The sequence below is a fragment of the Thamnophis sirtalis genome, unplaced genomic scaffold (genome assembly GCF_051295495.1).
Source record: "Thamnophis sirtalis isolate CommonGarterSnake01/CBP01778 unplaced genomic scaffold, rThaSir2_p1.2 scaffold_4, whole genome shotgun sequence".
NCBI classification, from domain to species: domain Eukaryota; kingdom Metazoa; phylum Chordata; class Lepidosauria; order Squamata; family Natricidae; genus Thamnophis; species Thamnophis sirtalis.
This window is the reverse complement of record NW_028261384.1, coordinates 99,603,687-99,623,132: the sequence shown is the minus strand read 5'-3', so window position 1 is coordinate 99,623,132 and position 19,446 is coordinate 99,603,687. Positions and strand designations below refer to the sequence as shown.

At 45.1% G+C, this 19,446-nt stretch overlaps 1 protein-coding gene across 1 annotated transcript in view; it reads right to left on the bottom strand.

Annotated features, from left to right (window-relative positions):
• Nucleotides 1–122: 122 nt before the first annotated feature.
• The window catches only part of GPR179 (G protein-coupled receptor 179), a 47,535-nt gene continuing 28,211 nt past the window's right edge, over nucleotides 123–19,446 (bottom strand). Inside the window, exons 9-11 of the mRNA XM_087713564.1 lie at nucleotides 17,191–17,296; nucleotides 13,512–13,658; nucleotides 123–5,341 (exon numbers count right to left, since the gene is read on the bottom strand). Coding sequence (XP_087569690.1) covers nucleotides 890–5,341; nucleotides 13,512–13,658; nucleotides 17,191–17,296 — 4,705 coding nt within the window. The 3' untranslated portion in view covers nucleotides 123–889. The remainder of the gene's footprint in view (nucleotides 5,342–13,511; nucleotides 13,659–17,190; nucleotides 17,297–19,446) is intronic.

Below are 19,446 nucleotides of genomic sequence, written 5' to 3'. Positions count from 1 at the left end.
TGGGAGACTGTTTCTGCCCTCTGGAAGGCTCAAAGAAAACCTCCAGAGTCCGGGTGGGGCAACCCCCCCTCGGGTTGGTGCAGGTAGCCAACTGGGTCACGCCTATCATGGCCACACCTACCTAGCAACTGGGCAGAGAACCCCTTGGTAAAAATTTGGAAGCCCACCCCTGATCCATGCCTTTGGAACTTCCTTCCTATGCAGTTTCCAGATATGACATCATCATTCTTTTTAAAACTCCCTCTTTGTAATTGTATTTCTATATTTTATTAAACTTGTAAACTACCCTGTAAAGCCAGCATATCTTAGAAGGTTAGTGAAAAGTCTTTTAAGTTAATAAGGAACCAATAGGTAATATTTTGTAACAACAAAATAATAATTCTCCTTAATTATGATTATTGCCATTATCCAGTGATGTATGTCATAACTACTGCTATATGCAAACCTCCTTGCCAAATGATCCCCAATTCAACCTTGTTTAAAGCCTATTCTCAGTGGATGCTTTTCACTGTGAATAGAATTGTTACTCAGGTGGTATGGTTTACAAATATTTGATGTGGGTGGTTTGCAGTGGCTGAAAAAATACACAAAGGGATCCGTGTATTACATGTTTGTATTCCAAAACAAAATGCAAGTTTTCACAGATAACTTTCACTACTCTGCAACTAAAGGTGGAATTAGACAACTTTTTGGGGTAAAAACAGTCCTGTCTTACCACAGCTTCATCATCCAAAGTATGCAGTATTATTCCCCTTAACAATATATAGTGAGCATTATTACCGCAACTAGTAGATGTCTTTTTTTTTAAATCTAAAAGGTGGGTTTATTTTAAACCATTTTGCATCCAAGAAAGAGCTTTTTTCAAAGCATCGATCTTACTTTTGCCCGTTCAATTGTAATCCCAAGGACAGATACTTGATATGATTTTGCTAGGATCTTCTGCTTCCTGAGCCTCTGGTTTCTCCTCTGTTTTGCTTTGGGCTACCACAATAGGCACAGAACTGACTTCTTCTGTCTCTCCTAAGCAGGCTTCCGAGCCTTTTTCATTTTTTGCAGAGTAAGTTTTGGTCAGTGTAGAATCTTTCTCTGCTTCCGAAGAGAAGGTGTTGTCTATGAAAATGTCCTCTCTGCTTCCTGATGAAAGGATCTTGTTTGTACCTTCAGACTGTGCCCTTGGAAGACTGTGGCTCAAAGACATGTGCCCAGCCATGTGCGCGCTTTGGGTTATTTCCCCAGTGTTTGCTGGTACCTCTGTTTCTGCTTCCCATGGACAAATCTCTCTCTTACTGAATGACTCTGACTGTTTGGCTTCTTGAAGGGAGGTCTCCATATTTTCTGAACCAACAAATGTCTTTGAAGAAATGCTGGCTACCTCGATGCCTGCAGCATTTAAATCAGACTGTAGAGAATTGCTACTTTCTTCCAGAGTTTCCTGTGTTTCAACAGAGCTTCTTGAATCTGTTTTCACATTCTCTTTGGAAGCTTTCCTTGAGGTCTCCTTCTCCAGTGGAGCTTCAGTAACTTCCCAGGGACATATTTCAGCTTTCATAGTAGCTCCAGCCACCTGCATTTCCCCAAATTCTGTTTTTAGGCTTTTAGTATTGTCAGGTTTGATGGACAGGTCTAAGCTTTTACTGTTGGGTGTTAATGAGAGTGTGTCAATATTTTTCTGGGAAGAAATTGTAGCTTGCTGACTATGTGACTTGAATACTTTAGCTGACATATCTATCCAGGCTTTCTTTAAGCTTGGGCTTGTCAGCATATTGCATTTTGAAACTCCACTGATATCCTGTGTTACTATTGTATTACTGCTAGATGTAGGCTCTGTTTCCATGAGATCAGTCTTGCCACTGGATTCCTCATCCCCAACTTCCCAAGGACATATCTCTGCTCTTTCAGCATTCTCTGATTTCGTTGAACCATCTTTGGCCAATGTTGGGCTTTGGCTGCTTCTTTGTGCCATGCTCTCCCAAGGACAAATAGATTCTTGTGGGCTGCTTACTTCCTCTTGTCTCTTTATCTGCCTTATTAAAGGTTTTGTATCTGTTTTATAATTGAAAATCTGGTCTGACTCCTTTCTAAAGGTACTTTCATCTGGTGGTCCTTCAATCTTAGCATCTGTCTGATGCTCCTGGAAATCCCACGGACAAATCTCTGCCTTCACACCCTCAACACTTCCAGTATTTTTAGAACTAACTTGCAATAGATGTGGATTTTGACTGCTTTTTGTAGTTGGTTCTTCAGTGATCATACTTCCTGAGGGAAAAATAGATCCTTGATTACTTCTTGATATCTTAATTTTTTTAAATGCTGCTTCTCTCCAAGCTTTATTGGAGCTTTGACTTTTAAGTGCATTGCCTTCCTTCTCTTTGCAAAGCATAGCTGAGACTTGCTTTTTTGTTTTAAATGAGCGCATGGCTTCAGTCCATGGAGATATCTTCACCTCTTCTGAGGTTTCCCATGGGCAAACATCTACCTTTACACTTTTAATACTATCAGATTTCTTTAAGCCACTATCGTATGGAGGCAGACTTTGGTCACCAGATCTTGGTGAAAGTTGCTGAAGCTCTCTGCTGTCCCATGGACAGACATCTTCCTGTAAATTGCTCAGATTTGCAGTTGTTTTGGACAAACTCACTGGAGAAGTACTTTTGCAGCCCTCATCTGCTTTGGAAGCATTTTCTTTGGTCATTTCCCAAGGACAGACTTCTGCCTTTAAGTTTTCTGTGCTATCAAAGTTCTTTAAAGGGATTTTGGAAGGTATACTGGGATCAACACTCTCCCATGGGCAGACAGCTTCCTGGAGACTGCTTACCTTTTCTAACATTTTATAAGGACTTGTTTCTTTCTGTAAAATAATCTTAGGACTATCCACACTTTCCCAAGGACATATTTCTGCCAATATGTTTTCTGCACTGCCAGATCTGGGGGAGCTTAGGCCTTTAACATTTGACTCAGATGACAATTGACCAGCATTCAAGATTTCACAAAGATTACTTGTCTCTTGTGAGCTATGTGCCTTTTCTGGAGACTTAGATCCAATGGCTACAGTCTTCTTGGTTGCTCTTTCTGTATCCTGATTGGAAGGCGCCAACATTTCCCAGGGACAGATTTCTGCTTTATTAGCAGTTTCAGTGCCTTCAGCTTCCCAGGGGCAAACTGTTGTCTTTCGGTTTTCCAGGCTTTCTGAACTCCCTGAGGTGAGTTTGGAAAGACTGAGGGTCCTGGATGTAGACTTGATCAATACATCTTCCCCAACTATGTTCTCCCATGGACAAATAGATTCCCTATTCTGATTGTTCTCTTTCACAAATGCTTCTTCTCCAGTTCCTTTTTTCTCATCTCTGGAAACCTCAGTTACATTCCCTTTAAGCCTGCTTTCTGATGTTGAGGGATCATTGTTTTCCCAGGGACTTACTTCAATTTTTAGTTTTGGTTCACTGATTTCCCAGGGACAAATTTCAGCCTTCTTGTCTGTTTTTGAAACCAATGACGACAGGTCGGAAGTTTTATTCTCTCCGTTTTGATCGTCTAGTCCCTCTCTGGGACACATGGATCCCCATTGGTTCTTGGTCTTTTCCAATCTGTCCGGGGAGATCTCCTTAGCACCTTTGGAAACTGTGGCTGGTAGATTACACACTCTATCCTCAATATCTTCCTTCATCTCCCAAGGGCATAACTCAAGGTTTCTATTTAAATTATTTTTATGTGAGCTAGGAGAAGCTTCTTCTTCCTCATCCCAAGGGCAGATAGTGGCTTGTTTGCTGATTTGCTTTGCCCTGCTATATTCAGGACTCCTAGAGGGTACTACTTGTCTTGATGATCTTTCAGCAGGGATTAAAGCTGTTTCTGCCAACTTGGGCTTTCCACTGATGTCTTTCTCATTTTTGGCTTCGCTGCTCTCACTGTTCTTTCTGGAACTTATGCTTCCCTTTAACTTTGAATGGTTGAATGCTTTAATGGCTATACCTAAGCTTTTTATGGAGCTTTTGGGAATGAGGGTTTGTGATTGTTTCTCAGGAGAGCTGTTTTGATTACCTGAATCGCTCACCTCTAGGTCTTTTTTGCTTGGAATGGGCATTTCCATAACCTCCCAAGGGCAAACGTCGGCAGCAAAGGAGGCTAGCCTGGCTAATTCCACTCGAGAAGAAGATGGCACCTTATCTTCTCCTTGCATAGTCTTTTCCATGTCAGGTTTTAATGAAGAACCCTCTTCTGTTTCTGTTAGATATGTGTTTACTAACACTGGAATATTTGGGGGTCCTTGTTCAGGAGGCTGAGAAGGATGTTCCTTCTGATTGTAAGCATCCCACCGAGCTACACATCTTTCAATGTTGTGAATCAAACTTTGTTGCCTGATGGGTGGTTCAGGTGGTACCTTCTTAATGGTGTGGGGTCTTCTCTCAGGCAAATCAGGAATGTTGATACTGATGCTCCTGATGGGAGCGGGTATTACGTCCTTCCTATCTCTGCTTTCTAGTGGTCGTGATGGGTCTGTCTCAGCTTCCCATGGACATATAATGCTTTTGCCTTCCGGAAAATGTCTCTCAATTCCTTTTGCTGTATCCTCTCTCTGCAGCTGTTTCACCTCAATTTCTGAGACTACATTACTGAATTCAGTGTGCCTGGACTTCTCACTTTCTGGCATGGTGTCTTCCATTACTGCACTTATGTCTTTCTCTTGAGCAGGTTTATAGGTATTTTCTAAATTAGCTGTTCTAGTTAACAGTGAGGTGTTTTCTTTTTCACTGCTGGCAACACTAAGGGATTTCTGCAGAGTGTAATACTTGGGATACAGAGATTTCTTATCTGCCAACAAATCATGAGCACTGGCTGATTTGTATACCAGAGTGGCTGAAAAAACAGACTCATTGTCAGATTTCTCTGAGGCTTTCTTGGATAGCTTTTTCCTCATATGTGAATCCAACAAAGGAGTTTCTTTGCAACTATCATCTCTAGTTAGTTCACTGTTTGCCTTAACATCCCTCGGTTGGTCATAGGTACTATGAGATTTCTTCAGTGAAATCCCACCTTGTGCTTGGAAGACCACTTTGTGCTTGGGAGATAAGCCCTCCTTCAATTTCATGCTCAGGTTTCTGGAATCCGAGCATCTTTGCTTATAGGAACCAGAATGACTTTGTCTTCTTCCACTGACAGACCCAATTTTTTCCTTTTTGCTACACTGGCGGGACATAGATTCAGGAAACTCGGTGATACGTCTCATCAAAGTGTGGCCTAAGCCCCTCTTTGAACTTCTCTTCTTCTGAAGGTGAGGGTTGTTGGCCGTCATCTTCTTGGTCTTGTGAAATTGTAGCTGGGTATAAAGCTTTTTCAATTCATCCTACATATTATGTGGAAGGGGAGGAGAAAATACAGTAAAGGGCAGGGGAGCAAGATAGAAGAAAAATAAACAGCTTTTCAGTCAAAAGCATAATAATAATGCATTATGTCCACTGGATGAAATTTCATTTCATTCATTTTTTACTTTCATTTATTAAAATTTATAGGCCGCCCTTTTCCCTGAGGGGACTCAGGGCGGCTTACAATCACAAGGGAAGGGGATGCAGTATCAAAAGACAAAACAAAATGTGAACAAAGAAAAAATAATAAAACACAACTTTCATTCAGCAATCAACACTCGGGCGGGTAACTTGAAATGGCAACCGGAGTGGGTTTACTAAAGTATTTTCTTTTTTAATGGCTTTATCTGTACTCTTAAGATGGCTCTTTATTCCAGGATTAAGCGAAATACTCCTGCCATGAATCCATCTTTCTCCTGTGTGCTGCTTGGGGAATCTAAGCGTGGGTTAACTTTGTCCATTAGCCTTGAGACTGAGTTATGCAAATTGCTGGCCACGCCTCCTCTGACTGGACTGGTTCAGTTTTTTTAACTCAGTCCAGCCTAAAGAGACACAAAATTATTCTCTCTGGGTTACTAGACAAGTTCATCATTATTATTATTCAGCTTGAATTCCCTTCACCAGCTTGAGCTCCTTTCATGGAGCGGTAAATATCTCTACAAATAGGTTTGTTTTCTCTTCGTTTAAAGTGGCAATTGGATTTTAGCGTTCCCGGAGCCTTCGGGGCCAGGAAACCTCTTTATTGGAGGTGAGGGCATGCCATTGTTCATTGTGGGAAGGTTGGTTTGCCGCCTTCGTTTTGTCTTGTCGCAGCTGGGGATTGGTTCGCCACCCATGCTGCCCGCTCTAGCCACTGTCTGTTGCCCCCCTCCTTCCCCCGAGGTTGCCTGGTGATGCGCGGAGCCCGGATGCCCCCATCGCCCTATGGCTGGGCTCCCTGATTACCTCGACCTCGAGAGCCTCTGGAAGCCACAGCTGCAGTCGCTGGCAAGATACAAGGCAGGTGTTTTCCATTCTGGCAGCAGCCTTTGTACCTCACCAATTTGAATCTCCCACCCCTGTGGTTGGTCGTGGGGGCCATTTTGGAGCCCTTTTTGAGCTGACAAACAGTGTGGCTGGGCGTGGCTTCATTTTCCCGCCCGCAGTGATGTAAATAACCAGATTCATTGCTCCACGGACGTCGGTTTGCCACCATTTTTCAGGAGCACGAGTTTGATCTCTCACGGCCTCCTGCTTCAATTGTGATTGGCATTTGGTATTTCAGTGAACGTGAGCTTGAGCCCTTTCAACCTAGCTTACATGGCGGATCGTTCTATTACCGGGGGCAGCGCTGGGGCTTCCACCTCTCCTCAGTTGTCCTCCGATGCCACTGGGGCATCCAGAGTGGGTAGGACCACCACCAGGGCTGCCAGCCACAGATCCCGCACCACCTCTGCGGATCCTGCCAGGGGAGTTTAGGGATCCCTCAACCCCCAGGCCACCTCCCATCCTGCTGCCTGAAGGGCCTTCTACCTCCGGCCTAACTGGAATTCAAGGTTGGTCCCGAGACCTCCCTCTCCCTCAAGATCTCACAACTGTAGGACCTGACTCAAGCCTTCAGGGCTCGTCTGATCCTTCTGAGCTCAACCCAGGCCTGGCCCCCTCCTGTTCAGGGGCCTTAGCCAGATTTACTCCCATGGCTGCTGGCAGCAGACCTGAGGATACTTCAGAATTTGACCTCTCCCCTGGGCTCAGGGACATGATTGCCACTGCCATATCTAGGGGAGTGGATGCAGAATTACAGCGTAGGAATCAACGCTCTAGGAATTTGATTTCTGCCAGAGATTTAGCCACCTCTCAGGCTGATCTCCCTTCTCCCTTGCCTTCCATCTATAGTGAGGGGTATGTTTTAGGGGAGGAAGGTAAGATTTTGGATTTAGAGTTATCAGATAATGAAGGTCTGATTCAGGATAAAGTTCCTTTTTGGGACCTCTTCAGACCAGCCCTATTTAAATTCCTACTTTGTAAAGCCAAGGCCACCTCCAATTTGGGGGGAGCAACCACCCAGACCAGTACCGAGGTGGGCCTTGATCCCATGAAACACTTGTTTGTTGAACAAGTACAAGAACAAGAAGCTATTCCATCACCCAAATTGTTTCTGGACATAATCAAAAAACAATGGTCCCAGCCCACCGCAGTCTCGCCCCCTAGCAATGGTGGTAGAAAGCTTTATGCTTCCACTCCAGAATTGGACACCATTTTGCAGTTTCCTACTGTAGATCCACCGATAGCAGCCTTGGCTTCCCCGGCCCACATTCCATCCGAGATTTCAGAGGGATTGAAGGCTGAGGACCGCAAGGTGGAGCTCGTTATTCGCAAAACACACCAGGCGGCTACCTGGGCATTGTGTGCCGCTACGGCGGCCTTGTTCTTCAATAGAACTTCCTTAGTTTGGTTAAGACAACGACAGGAGAGGATAGGCCCAGAGGACTTGCACCTTCATCAGGATGTGGTCAAACTGGTGGCGGCCTTAGACTCCTCTTCGGATGCCACGCTCAATGCGGCCAAGTCTGCGTCCCAAGCTGTGGCATCCAACATAGCATCTCGTTGCCTGTTATGGCTACGCCATTGGCAGGCGGACGTACGATCCAAATGGCTCCTTGGCTCCACCCCCTTCAAGGGCGGTTCCCTATTCGGAGCAGCGCTGGATCCTATACTGATTGAAACGAGGGACAAGCGAAAGGTACTTCCTTCAACTGCTAGGCGCACGGATTGGAGGCAACAACTGTATCTTTGAAGGCAGCCTTTTTGTATTGGGGAGTCAGGGTACTCCTCCCTCCCGTACACCCCTCTATCGAATAGATCCTTTTCTCAGTCCCAGGACAGGTTTCAGGACAGAGCCAATACTAGGGACAGAGGTAGAAACCAGCACCAACAGCAGGCCCAGGCCTGGCGGCCCTTTCATGGTGCCAACAACCGGTCTTTTCATAGGTACCAATGACTCGCTAGAGGGTGGCACTATTGTCAGGTGCTTAACCACCTTCATCTGCCAATGGGAAACCACAACCTCAGATACCTGGGCTTTTCGGACCGTGAGGTTAGGCCTCACTCTGGAGTTCCTAGACATTCCCCCGAGACGTTTCATCAAATGCCTGGTGCCCAGGTGCCAGGTAAAGCGGTGCCTGATGGACATGGAAATCCAGCATCTCATTTCCATCAGAGCAATAGAACAGGTGCCAAGGGGACAGGAGGGCCTAGGTTTCTATTCCATATTCTTCCTAGTTCCCAAGACCTCGGGAGGATGGTGGGCCATCCTAGACTTGAAACGGCTCAATTTCTACCTAAAGTACCAAAAATTCAAAATGCAGTCACTCAAGAGTATTCTGGCAAGCATTCGCCATGGCAATCTCCTCACCTCCATCAACATCAAGGAGGCATACTTACACATGCCAATACATCCAGCCCATTGAAGGTTTCTGCACTTCCACTTGGCGGAGCATGATTTCCAGTACCATTCAGCCTATCATCGGCCACGCGGACATTCACCAAACTGCTAGCAGCCTTGCTGAGGTCAGTTCCCATAAGAGTCAATTGTTATCTAGATGACATCTTAGTCTTATTGTCTTCCCGGGACCAGGCTTGCCACGACCTACAGCTGACGATCGACACCCTGCAGGATCACAGATTTTTACTGAACTTTCCAAAGAGCCACCTGCATCCAACCACATCTCTTCTGCATCTCAGGACTGTCATCAATTTGGAGACTTGTGTGGTGTCTCTCTCAAGGGAGAGACAGCAGAGCCTGCGGTCCTGGTGAGTTAAGTCCTCAATCAGAGGTCACCTTCCCTCGCGGTATTGTCCCAACTTCTAGGAAAGATGATATTTTGCATAGATGTTGTTCCTTGGGCAAGGTTCCATGTACGATGACTGTAGTGGTATCTCCTCCCATTCCAAAGGACTCACACCAGTCACTCTCAGGCCAGAGTTTGCTTACCAACCAAGGTGTCCCTGTTGCTCCGTTGGTAGATGTCATCTCACATCCTCAAGGGATGCCTCTTCAAGGAACCAGAACAGATTGTAGTTACAATGGATGTGAGGCAATTCGGGTTGGGGGCCCATGTCCTGGATTGAGTGGCGTAAGGTCATTAGAGTGTCCAGGAGCTGAGCAACAGCATAAATTGGCTGGAGTGATGGGCCATCCGCCTAGCCCGCCAAGAATTTCGAGACCTGGTTACATCCAACCATGTACTGATACTCACTGACAACGTGGCCTCCAAGGCGCATGTCAACCACTAAAGGGGCATGAGGTCCAAATCCCTGATGATGGAAGCAGAACGTCTGCACCACTGGGTGGAAAACCATCTGTTGTCAGTCAGAGTGGAACACATATCGGGCACTGCGAATGTCCAAGCAGACTGGTTTAGCAGGGCCATGGTGGATCAGGCGGAGTGGTGCTTGTACCCAGCACTGTTCCGAGAACTGTCCCGCCGCTTCGATCACCTGCAGATGGACCTATTCGCTCAACCCAACAATACACAGCTGCCGTGATTTTACACCAGGTACCAGGGGCAGAAGGCATCAACGCCCTCTGCAGCCCTTGGACGGAGGGCCTCCTTTATGTCTTTCCATGTCTGCCAATTGTACCGCTGGTTATCCAGAAGATTCTGGTGGAACAGGGGGAGGTGATGCTGGTCACACCGATATGGCCACAACGCCCCTGGTATGCAGACCTCGTCCATTTGTTCATCTCACGCCCATGGAGAATTCCGGACGACCAGATATCCCTCTCACAAGGAGCCCTCATCCACCCAAATCCACAGCTATTACAGTTAGCCGTGTGGCACGTGAGTGGGCGACATGAGTCAGCAGCATTTCTCTGATAAGGTCATCTCCACGATCCAGGCAGCTCGCCACCCGTCAACAACCCGCATCTATGAGGCTACCTGGTGCACCTTCTGCAGATGGTGTCGACCAAAAGGTGCGGACCCTACCGGGGCAACCATACTGCCGGTATTGGACTTCCTACAGATGGGCATGTACAAAGGGCTAACACCTAACATCCTCTGCCATCAAATTGCAGCTCTGTCTACCGTGATCAGTGGTGGACAGGGCCACCCCCTATCTCAACACCCGGGGGTGCAGGCCTTCCTAAACGGAGTGGCGAACTTTGGTCCGCCTATTGTTCATCGCTACCCCACCTGGGACCTCTCCCTAGTACTCTGCCCTTGCGGCGGCTCATTCAACCCTATTCGAACCATCTCCCTCAGGTTACTGACTCTTAAGACTATCTCTTCAGTAGCCATCACATCAGCCAGGTGTGTGTCCGAGTTGGCGGCGCTCTCTGTCCGGGATGACCTCTGCATTTTCCATCTGAGCAGGATCGTACTACGTTTGGACCCAACCTTTCTTCCAAAAGTCAACTTGTGATTTCACAGATCACAAGAGATCACTCTCCTGGATTTCTGTCCACAGCCATCTCACCCCCCGAGGATGGCGTTGGCATCATCTCGACATTCGTTGTTCACTTCACTGCTATGTGTGACGCACGGCATCGTTCAGAAGGACGGAGGCCATGTTCATGTTTTTCCAACCTGCCATCATGGGCCAAAAGGCATCATCGCATACCATCAGCTGCTGGTTGAAGACTTGTATTGCCCTCGCCTATGACTGTCAGTCCCGACCTGTTCCCAGCCGCATCACTCACCATTCTACCAGGAGTGCGGCCATGACGGCAGCCTGGGCAATGCAAGCCTCAATGGAAGACATCTGCAGGGCAGCGACCTGGTCATTGCCGTCACTCTTTATCCATCACTACAAGGTGGACGTTTATGCCTCGGCTGAGGCATCCTTTGGATGGTGCGTGCTGTAAAGGGTAGCTTCTTCGGCTACGACACCAGACCAGCCTCGCTCCTGCCCCTGAAGTTAACCCATGCTTGGATTCCCCTTGCAGCGGACATAGAAGGACCGTTCAGGTAAGTCAACGGTTGTTCTATACTGCTGCTTCTACATGACCTTTTTCTAGCTGAAGAGTCATGGTTGAGAAAAAAAAATGATTAGTGGAACAGATGTCTTCTGTAATGGAGCAATTTTGTTCAAGTATCTGATATAATTGTGCATAATTTCTACTGGACCAGGGATGGCAGTCGCCCTTCTACATTGGTCCTCCTTGATCTCCCTTGTGTCTTTGGATATCTTTCTGGTCTGACTTAAAGGGTTGGAAGTGGAGATGCTTTTCTCTGATGGTTCTCCTTCCTTTAATTGGTGTATGTCTATGAGGTGAGACATGCAGCTTCATCTCGGTCCCTATATCAATATATCTTTTACATGAAGTTGCAAAGTAGATCAAAAGTTGGCAGGGGATTAAGTGTCCAGAATGAGAATAATACTCAGTTATGTATGCCTGCCTTGGACTGCTCAAGTCATGCTATACTGAGATTCCTTCTGGGTGCCTGGGTTCCATGAGAGTCTGGCCAATTCAAACCTAGTAAGATTAAGTGATTGTGAATTTTAGTTTCTTTCCCCCAAATCTGTTCAGTTTTCATTTGTTCACTTTGGATGCCCCTAGACCGAGTTGGTACCCTCGGCTTCTGCTCAACAGGCACGTGGCACTTTTGGCAAGAGGGCCTTTGCACAAAGCCAACTTCCAATGGGAATTGTCATTCCTAATCTGGGAGATTCTCTCATGCCTTAATCATTTCCCTTTTGGGTTAATATAATATTATAATGCATTGTACAGGTGGCTGCATTGAAAGGCATTTTGAAACTATAGCTGGTATGACCATATACTATCCCTTTACAGCAGGGGTGAAACACTGCCAGTTTGCCCAAACCGGTTGTAAAAAATGCTTAACAAAGTTTTTAAAAGTTCTGACCATCAGCTGTGCTGTGCCATGGTAAGACCTTTCTTTAAAACTTTTTTTTTTGTATTTGGGGTTCGTTTTTGGTCCCAGAAGGCTTTCCTGAGGCCTGCTAGGCCAAAAACGGGATGTGTGGGGTGCTGCAAAAAAAAGAAAGGAAGGAGGGAGGAAGGAAAGAAACAAAGAAAGAAAGAAAGAAGGAAGGAAGGAAAGAAGAAAAAAGAAAGAAAAGGGAGGGAGGGAAAAAGGAGAGGGAGGAAGAACCACAAACCTGGCACCAGACGTAGTTTCAGAGGATACCTTGAAAGCACACCAATCCAGAGCTGGAAGGCACCTAGAAGTCATCTAGTCCAACCCCTGCTCCAGCAGGACATTGTTAAAGTAAGTTTCTGTCTTTTGAACCCTCCAGTCACATGACTACATAGCCACACCCATCCACTCAAATGACCCTCACCAAGCCACGCCCCCAGAACCGGTAGGAAATTTTTTTAGATTTCACCACTATTTTGTGGGATGCGCTAATTTCTAGTAGTGCAATCTAGGTGCAACGTAAATGGTGGCTATCACCCATAAACCCTACATAGAAAAGGCCAGGATATTTGGGGAATGCCTGTTTCCATGTTTCTATCCATTTCACCAGATCCCGCAGGGTCAGTGTGTATCTTATTCCTTCTTTGTTGTGGTGCTTGCCTTGTGGGACAACCTCTCCACTACACTGACCTTTTGGAAGAATATGTTTTTCTCTTGTTCTCATATGTATGTTCTTGTTTTAGTCATGTTAGCCACCCACATTTGCTTAAATTGGGATGATACATTGATTGTTTGATCAATATATGGATGACAATTTGCAGAATTACAAAATGCAAAACTGAGAAGATGCTTAGCTGGTTTGGGGATGTGACAATGGAGAAGTTGAGTTCTGGCAGTTTGTAGCTCACATCAGCAACAGCATTCAAACTGTATGTGATTCAGAGCAGGAATTAGCCCTGAAAGAAAGGGTTAAATGCTCATTGTCTGTCCCAGGAAAGGAAATGGTTTACATCAGTTTAGCAAGAATTCAACTTTCCCCCTTCCCATTCCTCATCACCTCTATTCCCACCTATAACCAAACCCTCTAGGAGAAACAAGAAGCTCAATCTTATTGGACCTTCCCACCCTTTTGCAACTAGCATTTATTTGGGGCAGTGAAGGATGCCCTCCTTTTTTGGGGGGGATGTTGATTTTCTTCAGGAGAAAGACTACAAAAGGGAACTCTTACTCTGCACTGTTTCTGGCATAGCTAGCGTCAAAAGAAGGTCCTGAGTGTTCCACCCACCCGAATGTCATCGGGGTCAAGGCTGTGCTCACTCCATGCCGAGGTGATGCTGCTGTTCAAGAAGGATCCTGAATGCCTAATATCCAATTCGTCCTCATACATCTCAGCAGCAATTTCTTCTCTTAAGGGTGAGCCTGCATACAGGAACTGTTTGGAAGAATAGGAAACAGCAAATGTTGAGTTTCTTCAGGGAAAGATAACGCAAAATGTTAATTTGAGATCTCTGATCTGTCTATAATGCACAGTGATTTAAAGTTGAAGCCAATTTCTGTTACTTCATGTTTGATGCAACACTGTAATGAAAAGTCACAAAACATGATCTACAAGTCACAATGGCTGATTTCATACACCAAGCTCAAGAAACTATATTATGGATCAGCATATTTGTGTGAATCCTGTCTATAAGAGTCTGAAACTCTTCAAGCATTGGGCTTTTTGTCCCTGTTGATTGGGAATAAAATTGTTGAATTCCAGCAGGTTGAGGTAATTTGAGGTATGCGTTTGTTCAGTTTCTTATCTTTTTAAAATCCTTGGTACTCATTTTGGCTGGAAATACATAATTTGTTATGTCTATATATTGCATTTCCAGATTTAAATGGTAGTTTTATGCTGAATGACTTACTGAATACAAATAGCCCTTGAGCTATGGCCACAATTGAGCCCATTTCTGTTGCTAAGCGGGACAGTCGTTAAGTGAACTTTGCCCCATTTTTTGACCTTTCTTGACACAAGTGAATGACTGCAGGTGTGTTAAATTAGTAACAGGTTATTAAATGATTCTGGCTTCCCCATTGACTTTGCTTGTCAGAAGTTCACAAAAGTTGATCATGTAACCCCAGGATGCTGCAACAGTCATAAATATGAGTCAGTAGCCAAACTTCTAAATTTTGATCACAGGACCATGGGGGTGCTGCATTGGTTATAAGTGAGTCATAACTCACTTTTTTCAGTGCCATCGAAAATTTGAATGGTTACTAATTGAACTGTTGTAAGTCAAGGACTACCTGTAATAACAAAAGCCTACCTCAAATTATTTCTGGCCAAGTTATATGCTCTTAACAGGATGGATATGTTCCAGGTTTCTTTCTAGAAGCAATGTTTTCAGATGTGACTTGGGAGACATATGCCTTCTCTAGGTTTAGGTTAGGTTTATTGGATTTATATGTCGCCCTTCTCCCAAGGACTCAGGGCGGTGTACAACATAAAAGAATATTACACATATTACAAAAATTAAAAGGGACATTAAATAAAGTATCCAAAAAAACCAATTGATATTTATAATAAAATTTAAAAAAATAAATTAAAATTAACAACCAAATTAATCCTATATTTTATTCTATTCAGGCCAGGCCAGCTTGCTGGAAAAGCCAACTTTTTAGGCTGCATCGGAAGGACTGGAGGTTGGGGATTATGCAAAGCTCCGGGGGCAGCTGATTCCAGAGGGAAGACGCTCCCACAGAGAAAGCTCTCCCCTGGGGGTCACTAGCCGACACTGTCTGGCTGATGGCACCCTGAGGAGGCCAACTCTGTGGGATCGCACTGGACAGTGGGAGGCTACTGGTGGCAGTAGGTGGTCTCGCAGGTACCCTGGGCCTAAGCCATGGAGCGCTTTAAAGGTCCTAATTAGTACCTTGAATCACACCCGGAAGATAACCGGCAACCAGTGCAGGCCGCCTAAAAGGGGTGCAACATGGGAGCATCTAGGTATCCCCATGATAACCCGCACGGCCGCATTCTGGACCAGCTGAAGCCTCTGGGTGCTCTTCAAGGGCAGCCCCATGTAGAGAGCATTGCAGTAGTCCAGGCGAGAAAGGATGAGGGTATGAGTGACTGTGCACAGAGCATCCCGATCCAGAAAGGGGCGCAACTGACGTATCAGGCGAACCTGATAAAAGGCCCCCCTGGTCAAGGCTGTCAGGTATTCTTCTAAACTAAGCCGCGTATCCAGGAGGACTCCCAGATTGCGGGTCCTCTCTGAGTGGGATAAAGTTTTTCCCCTTTTCATCAAAGATGAAACAAGATGCACAAATTGGGGTGACAGAAACCACAGCCTCTCAGTCTTGGAGGGATTGAGCTTGAGCCTGTTCCTCCCCATCCAGATCCGCACAACCTCCAGGCATCGGGACATTATGTCGAGGGCATCATTTGGGTCGTTTGGGGTAGAGATGAAAAGTTGGGTATCATCAGCATATTGATGATACCGTACCCCCAAACCATGGATGATCTTGCCCAGCAGTTTCATATATATGTTGAACAGGAGGGGTGAGAGAACTGACTCCTGGGGCACCCCGCAAGTGACGCACCTCGGGGTCGATCTCTGTCCTCCAGTCAATACGAACTGCGACCGATCCGACAGGTAGGAGAACCACCGCAAAACGGTACCCCCTCCCTCCCAACCCCCTGAGTCGTCGCAGTAGAATACCATGGTCGATGGTATCGAAAGCCGCCGAGAGGTCTAATAGGACCAGGACAGAGGAGCAGCCCCTGTCCCGGGCCCGCCAGAGATCATCAACCAATGCGACCAATGCCATCTCTGTGCTGTACCCAGGCCTGAAACCCGACTGAAACGGATCCAGGTAGGCAGCTTCATCCAGGTACTGGGGAAGTTGACGTACTATTACACTCTTGACAACCTTCGCTACAAAGCGAAGGTTGGAGACTGGACAATAGTTGGCTAGGTCCAGGGAAGGCTTCTTAAGGAGGGGCCTCACCACCGCCTCCTTCAAAGAACCCCTCTCTCAATGAAGCATTGATAATCGCCTGGAACTAACCAAGAGGGACATGGGTCCAGCACACAAGTGGCAGCACTGAGTCTCCCTATAATCCTGTCCATGCCCTCCGGGATCACAGGGTCAAACTCATCCCAGATAGTCTCCACAAGATTCATCCCTGTCGACTCACCCGAATCTACCCAGTCAGAGTCCAAGCCTGTCCGAATCTCTGTACTTGGGAATGATTTCCCCCAGAAATCCAATTAGTCCCAATCTTATTGGTCTGTAGAGTGTCTTTAAAACCTTGGCTTTCTCCCAGAATTGCCAGGATGATAGATGAGATGACAGTTCTCGGAAGTAATTCAGACAAGAAGCATTGACCTTGCAGACTAACACTCTGCAAGCTTACACGGCTTAACACTGCTTTTATTGTAAAGTTATAGTATTAGAATTTTGAAAGTCTAAAATACAGGTAATTCTTGACTTACGACCACATTTGAGCTCAATATTTCTGTTGTTAAGCAAGACATTGTTAAGTGAGTTTTGCCCCATTTTCCCAAGATCAATTCCATAAATATTATTTGAGCTCATCTTAAAGAGATAGAGCATGCATCAGTGATCCCTTGATTGTATGCTATAGGTATGTTGAATTTTGCTCTGTTTTTGTTGATATTATTGGAGGGAGATTAGTTCACACTAGATTGGGAGGTCAAAGAAATCTTCTAAATAAATAATAATGCCCATTCTCCTGTCACATACATGTAAAACTTTGGTCAGCAAATATATCATACATTTTTAAAATTTTTAGATTTTTGTTCCTGAAAACTACATTCTCTAATACAAGGAGAAATAGAAAACAGAAAATGAACAGAACAGTGTTATGACATCTTAAACATGATTTCTGATTCAATTTTTGGGGAAGAAAGAATAGAACCTCTTTGCTTACTTTTTGTAAAGATTCACCCTACCTTTGGGATGAAAATAAGTGCAAGTGTCATTGTGGTAGTGACATGAGTATGGATGAAAAACAGTAGTAGCGTCCAGTCAGGATGCAGGGAAGGAACCATTAAAAATCTGAAGAGAGAAATAAAGAAGATGGCATGGTAAAATGCATTGGAGATAGAAAATGGTTAGAAGAATTAGGAAAAAAGTAAAATCAGGCTTAATTCTTGGGCTTGTTTTGAAACAATTTAATGTTTAGTCTTCAGAGGTAAGGCACGAACAACAAAAAGCAGCTCTGGGACTTAGGTCAAGATGTTCCTTTATGTTCCTCCACTGAATATAGGAATCTAGCCAAATTTTGCCTGCTTTCCCCTGGGAAACTCTGATATAGACCTAAGTGTTTGACTTCATAGGCTTCCTCCCACCTATAAAGTCCAGACTGGCATATCTCTCGATTTCCACTGGGGCCTCCTTTCTTTCAAGTTTTAATTGTACCACATTAGATAAGCGCTTCACATGCAGGATTGTTGCAATCTTTACAATGCCTCCCCCTCGCTTGGTAGATGCGCTAAAAGCTTACCCAATTTGGCAACCGGCATTTTAAAAAAAGGTTTCTCTATTTTTTGTCCTTTTTCAAAATCAGCTTGGCCAAATTAAAAACTGAAGGAACTGGAAAAAGTTGGGGGAGGGTAAGAGGTTAATAGTGTGCCTACTGAAAAGAAAGTTTTATAGAAAACATTCTGAATAAATGGTCATGTTATAAATTAGGAAACTGGGAAATGTCTCTGACCTGTTATTTTCCAAATAATTGATATTCTCTCTCCCTCTCCCCCCCTCTCTTATTTATATCTATCTATCTATCTATCTATCTATCTATCTATCTATCTATCTATCTATCTATCTATCTATCTATCTATCTATCTATCTATCTATCTATCTATCTATTAGGGGTGGGTTCCTGCCAGTTCTAACCTCTTTTATTGAAGAGGTTCCACAAATCTACAGTGCTGTTTAGAACCGGTTCCAGCTCCCTCCCCCTGCCTATCTGCACATCATCAAGATGAAGAGCGAGAGGACGAATTCTGGAGTTGAAGTCCATAAGTCTTAAAGCTGTCAAGTTTGAATACCCCTGGTTTTTTTTAAAAGGTTAGGGATGCAAGAGTCTTGTAACTTAACAGCTTTAAGACTTGCGTGCTTCAAATGCCAGAGTTTCTAAGCCAACCTTTTGATTGCTAAGCAAGAGCGTTGTTAAGTGAGTTTCACCACATTTTACAAGTTGGCCATGCCCACCCAGTCACACGGCCAACAAACCACTCTGCAGGCCACACCTACAGAAGAGGTTCTAAAAATTTATACATACATACATACATACATACATACATACATACATACATACGCAGGTCTTTGGTTATTCGGGTTTTCTCCCGCGTAAAATTGGAAGTGTCTTGGTGACATTTCTGATTGGTTGGGGGTTTGTGTTTCATGTAAGGATAGGAGGGGTTTAAAGTGGCTAATGTTGCAGTTGCGGTCTGGCTTCTAGTTCTTGGTTGTGCCTCATCAGCCCGCCCTTATTGACAAACGAGTCCCTAACATGAGGACTGACACCAGACCCACACTCACAAGAGCCACACAGGATGTCACCACCAAACATCCACGAAGAAAGCAGACAAAACCCCACACTGATGATGAGGCATATATGTATGTAGGTCTTTGGTTATTCGGGTTTTCTCCCGCGTAAAATTGGAAGTGTCTTGGCGATGTTTCGATGAAGTCTCATTCGTCATCTTCAGGCTTGTTTGCTCAGCTTGGTGCTTCCAGGAGCAATGTGAGATCTCGCCTGTTTCTTCCTTTTAACTGCCAGTGGGGGTTTGAGCTGATTGGGTGGGAGCTTGGCTGTGTTCTGATTGGGTGGAGGTGTGTTCTGATTGGTTGGGGGTTTGTGTTTCATGTAAGGATAGGAGGGTTTTAAAGTGGCTAATGTTGCAGTTGCGGTTTGGCTTCTGGTCCTTGGTCGTGCCTCATCATCAGTGTGGGTTTTTGTCTGCTTTCTTCGTGGATGTTTGGTGGTGACATCCTGTGTGACTTTTGTGAGTGTGGGCTATGTGCTACTCCGCTTTTGAATAATTGACAATAACAGAAAAGGAATAACAGAATAACATTGTTGGAAAGGACCTTGGAGATATTATAGTCCACCCCTACCCCTGGTCAGGCAGGAAACCCTATATACCATTTTAGAGAGTTGTCCAATCTCTTCTTTAAAATCTCCAGTGTTGAAGCATCTA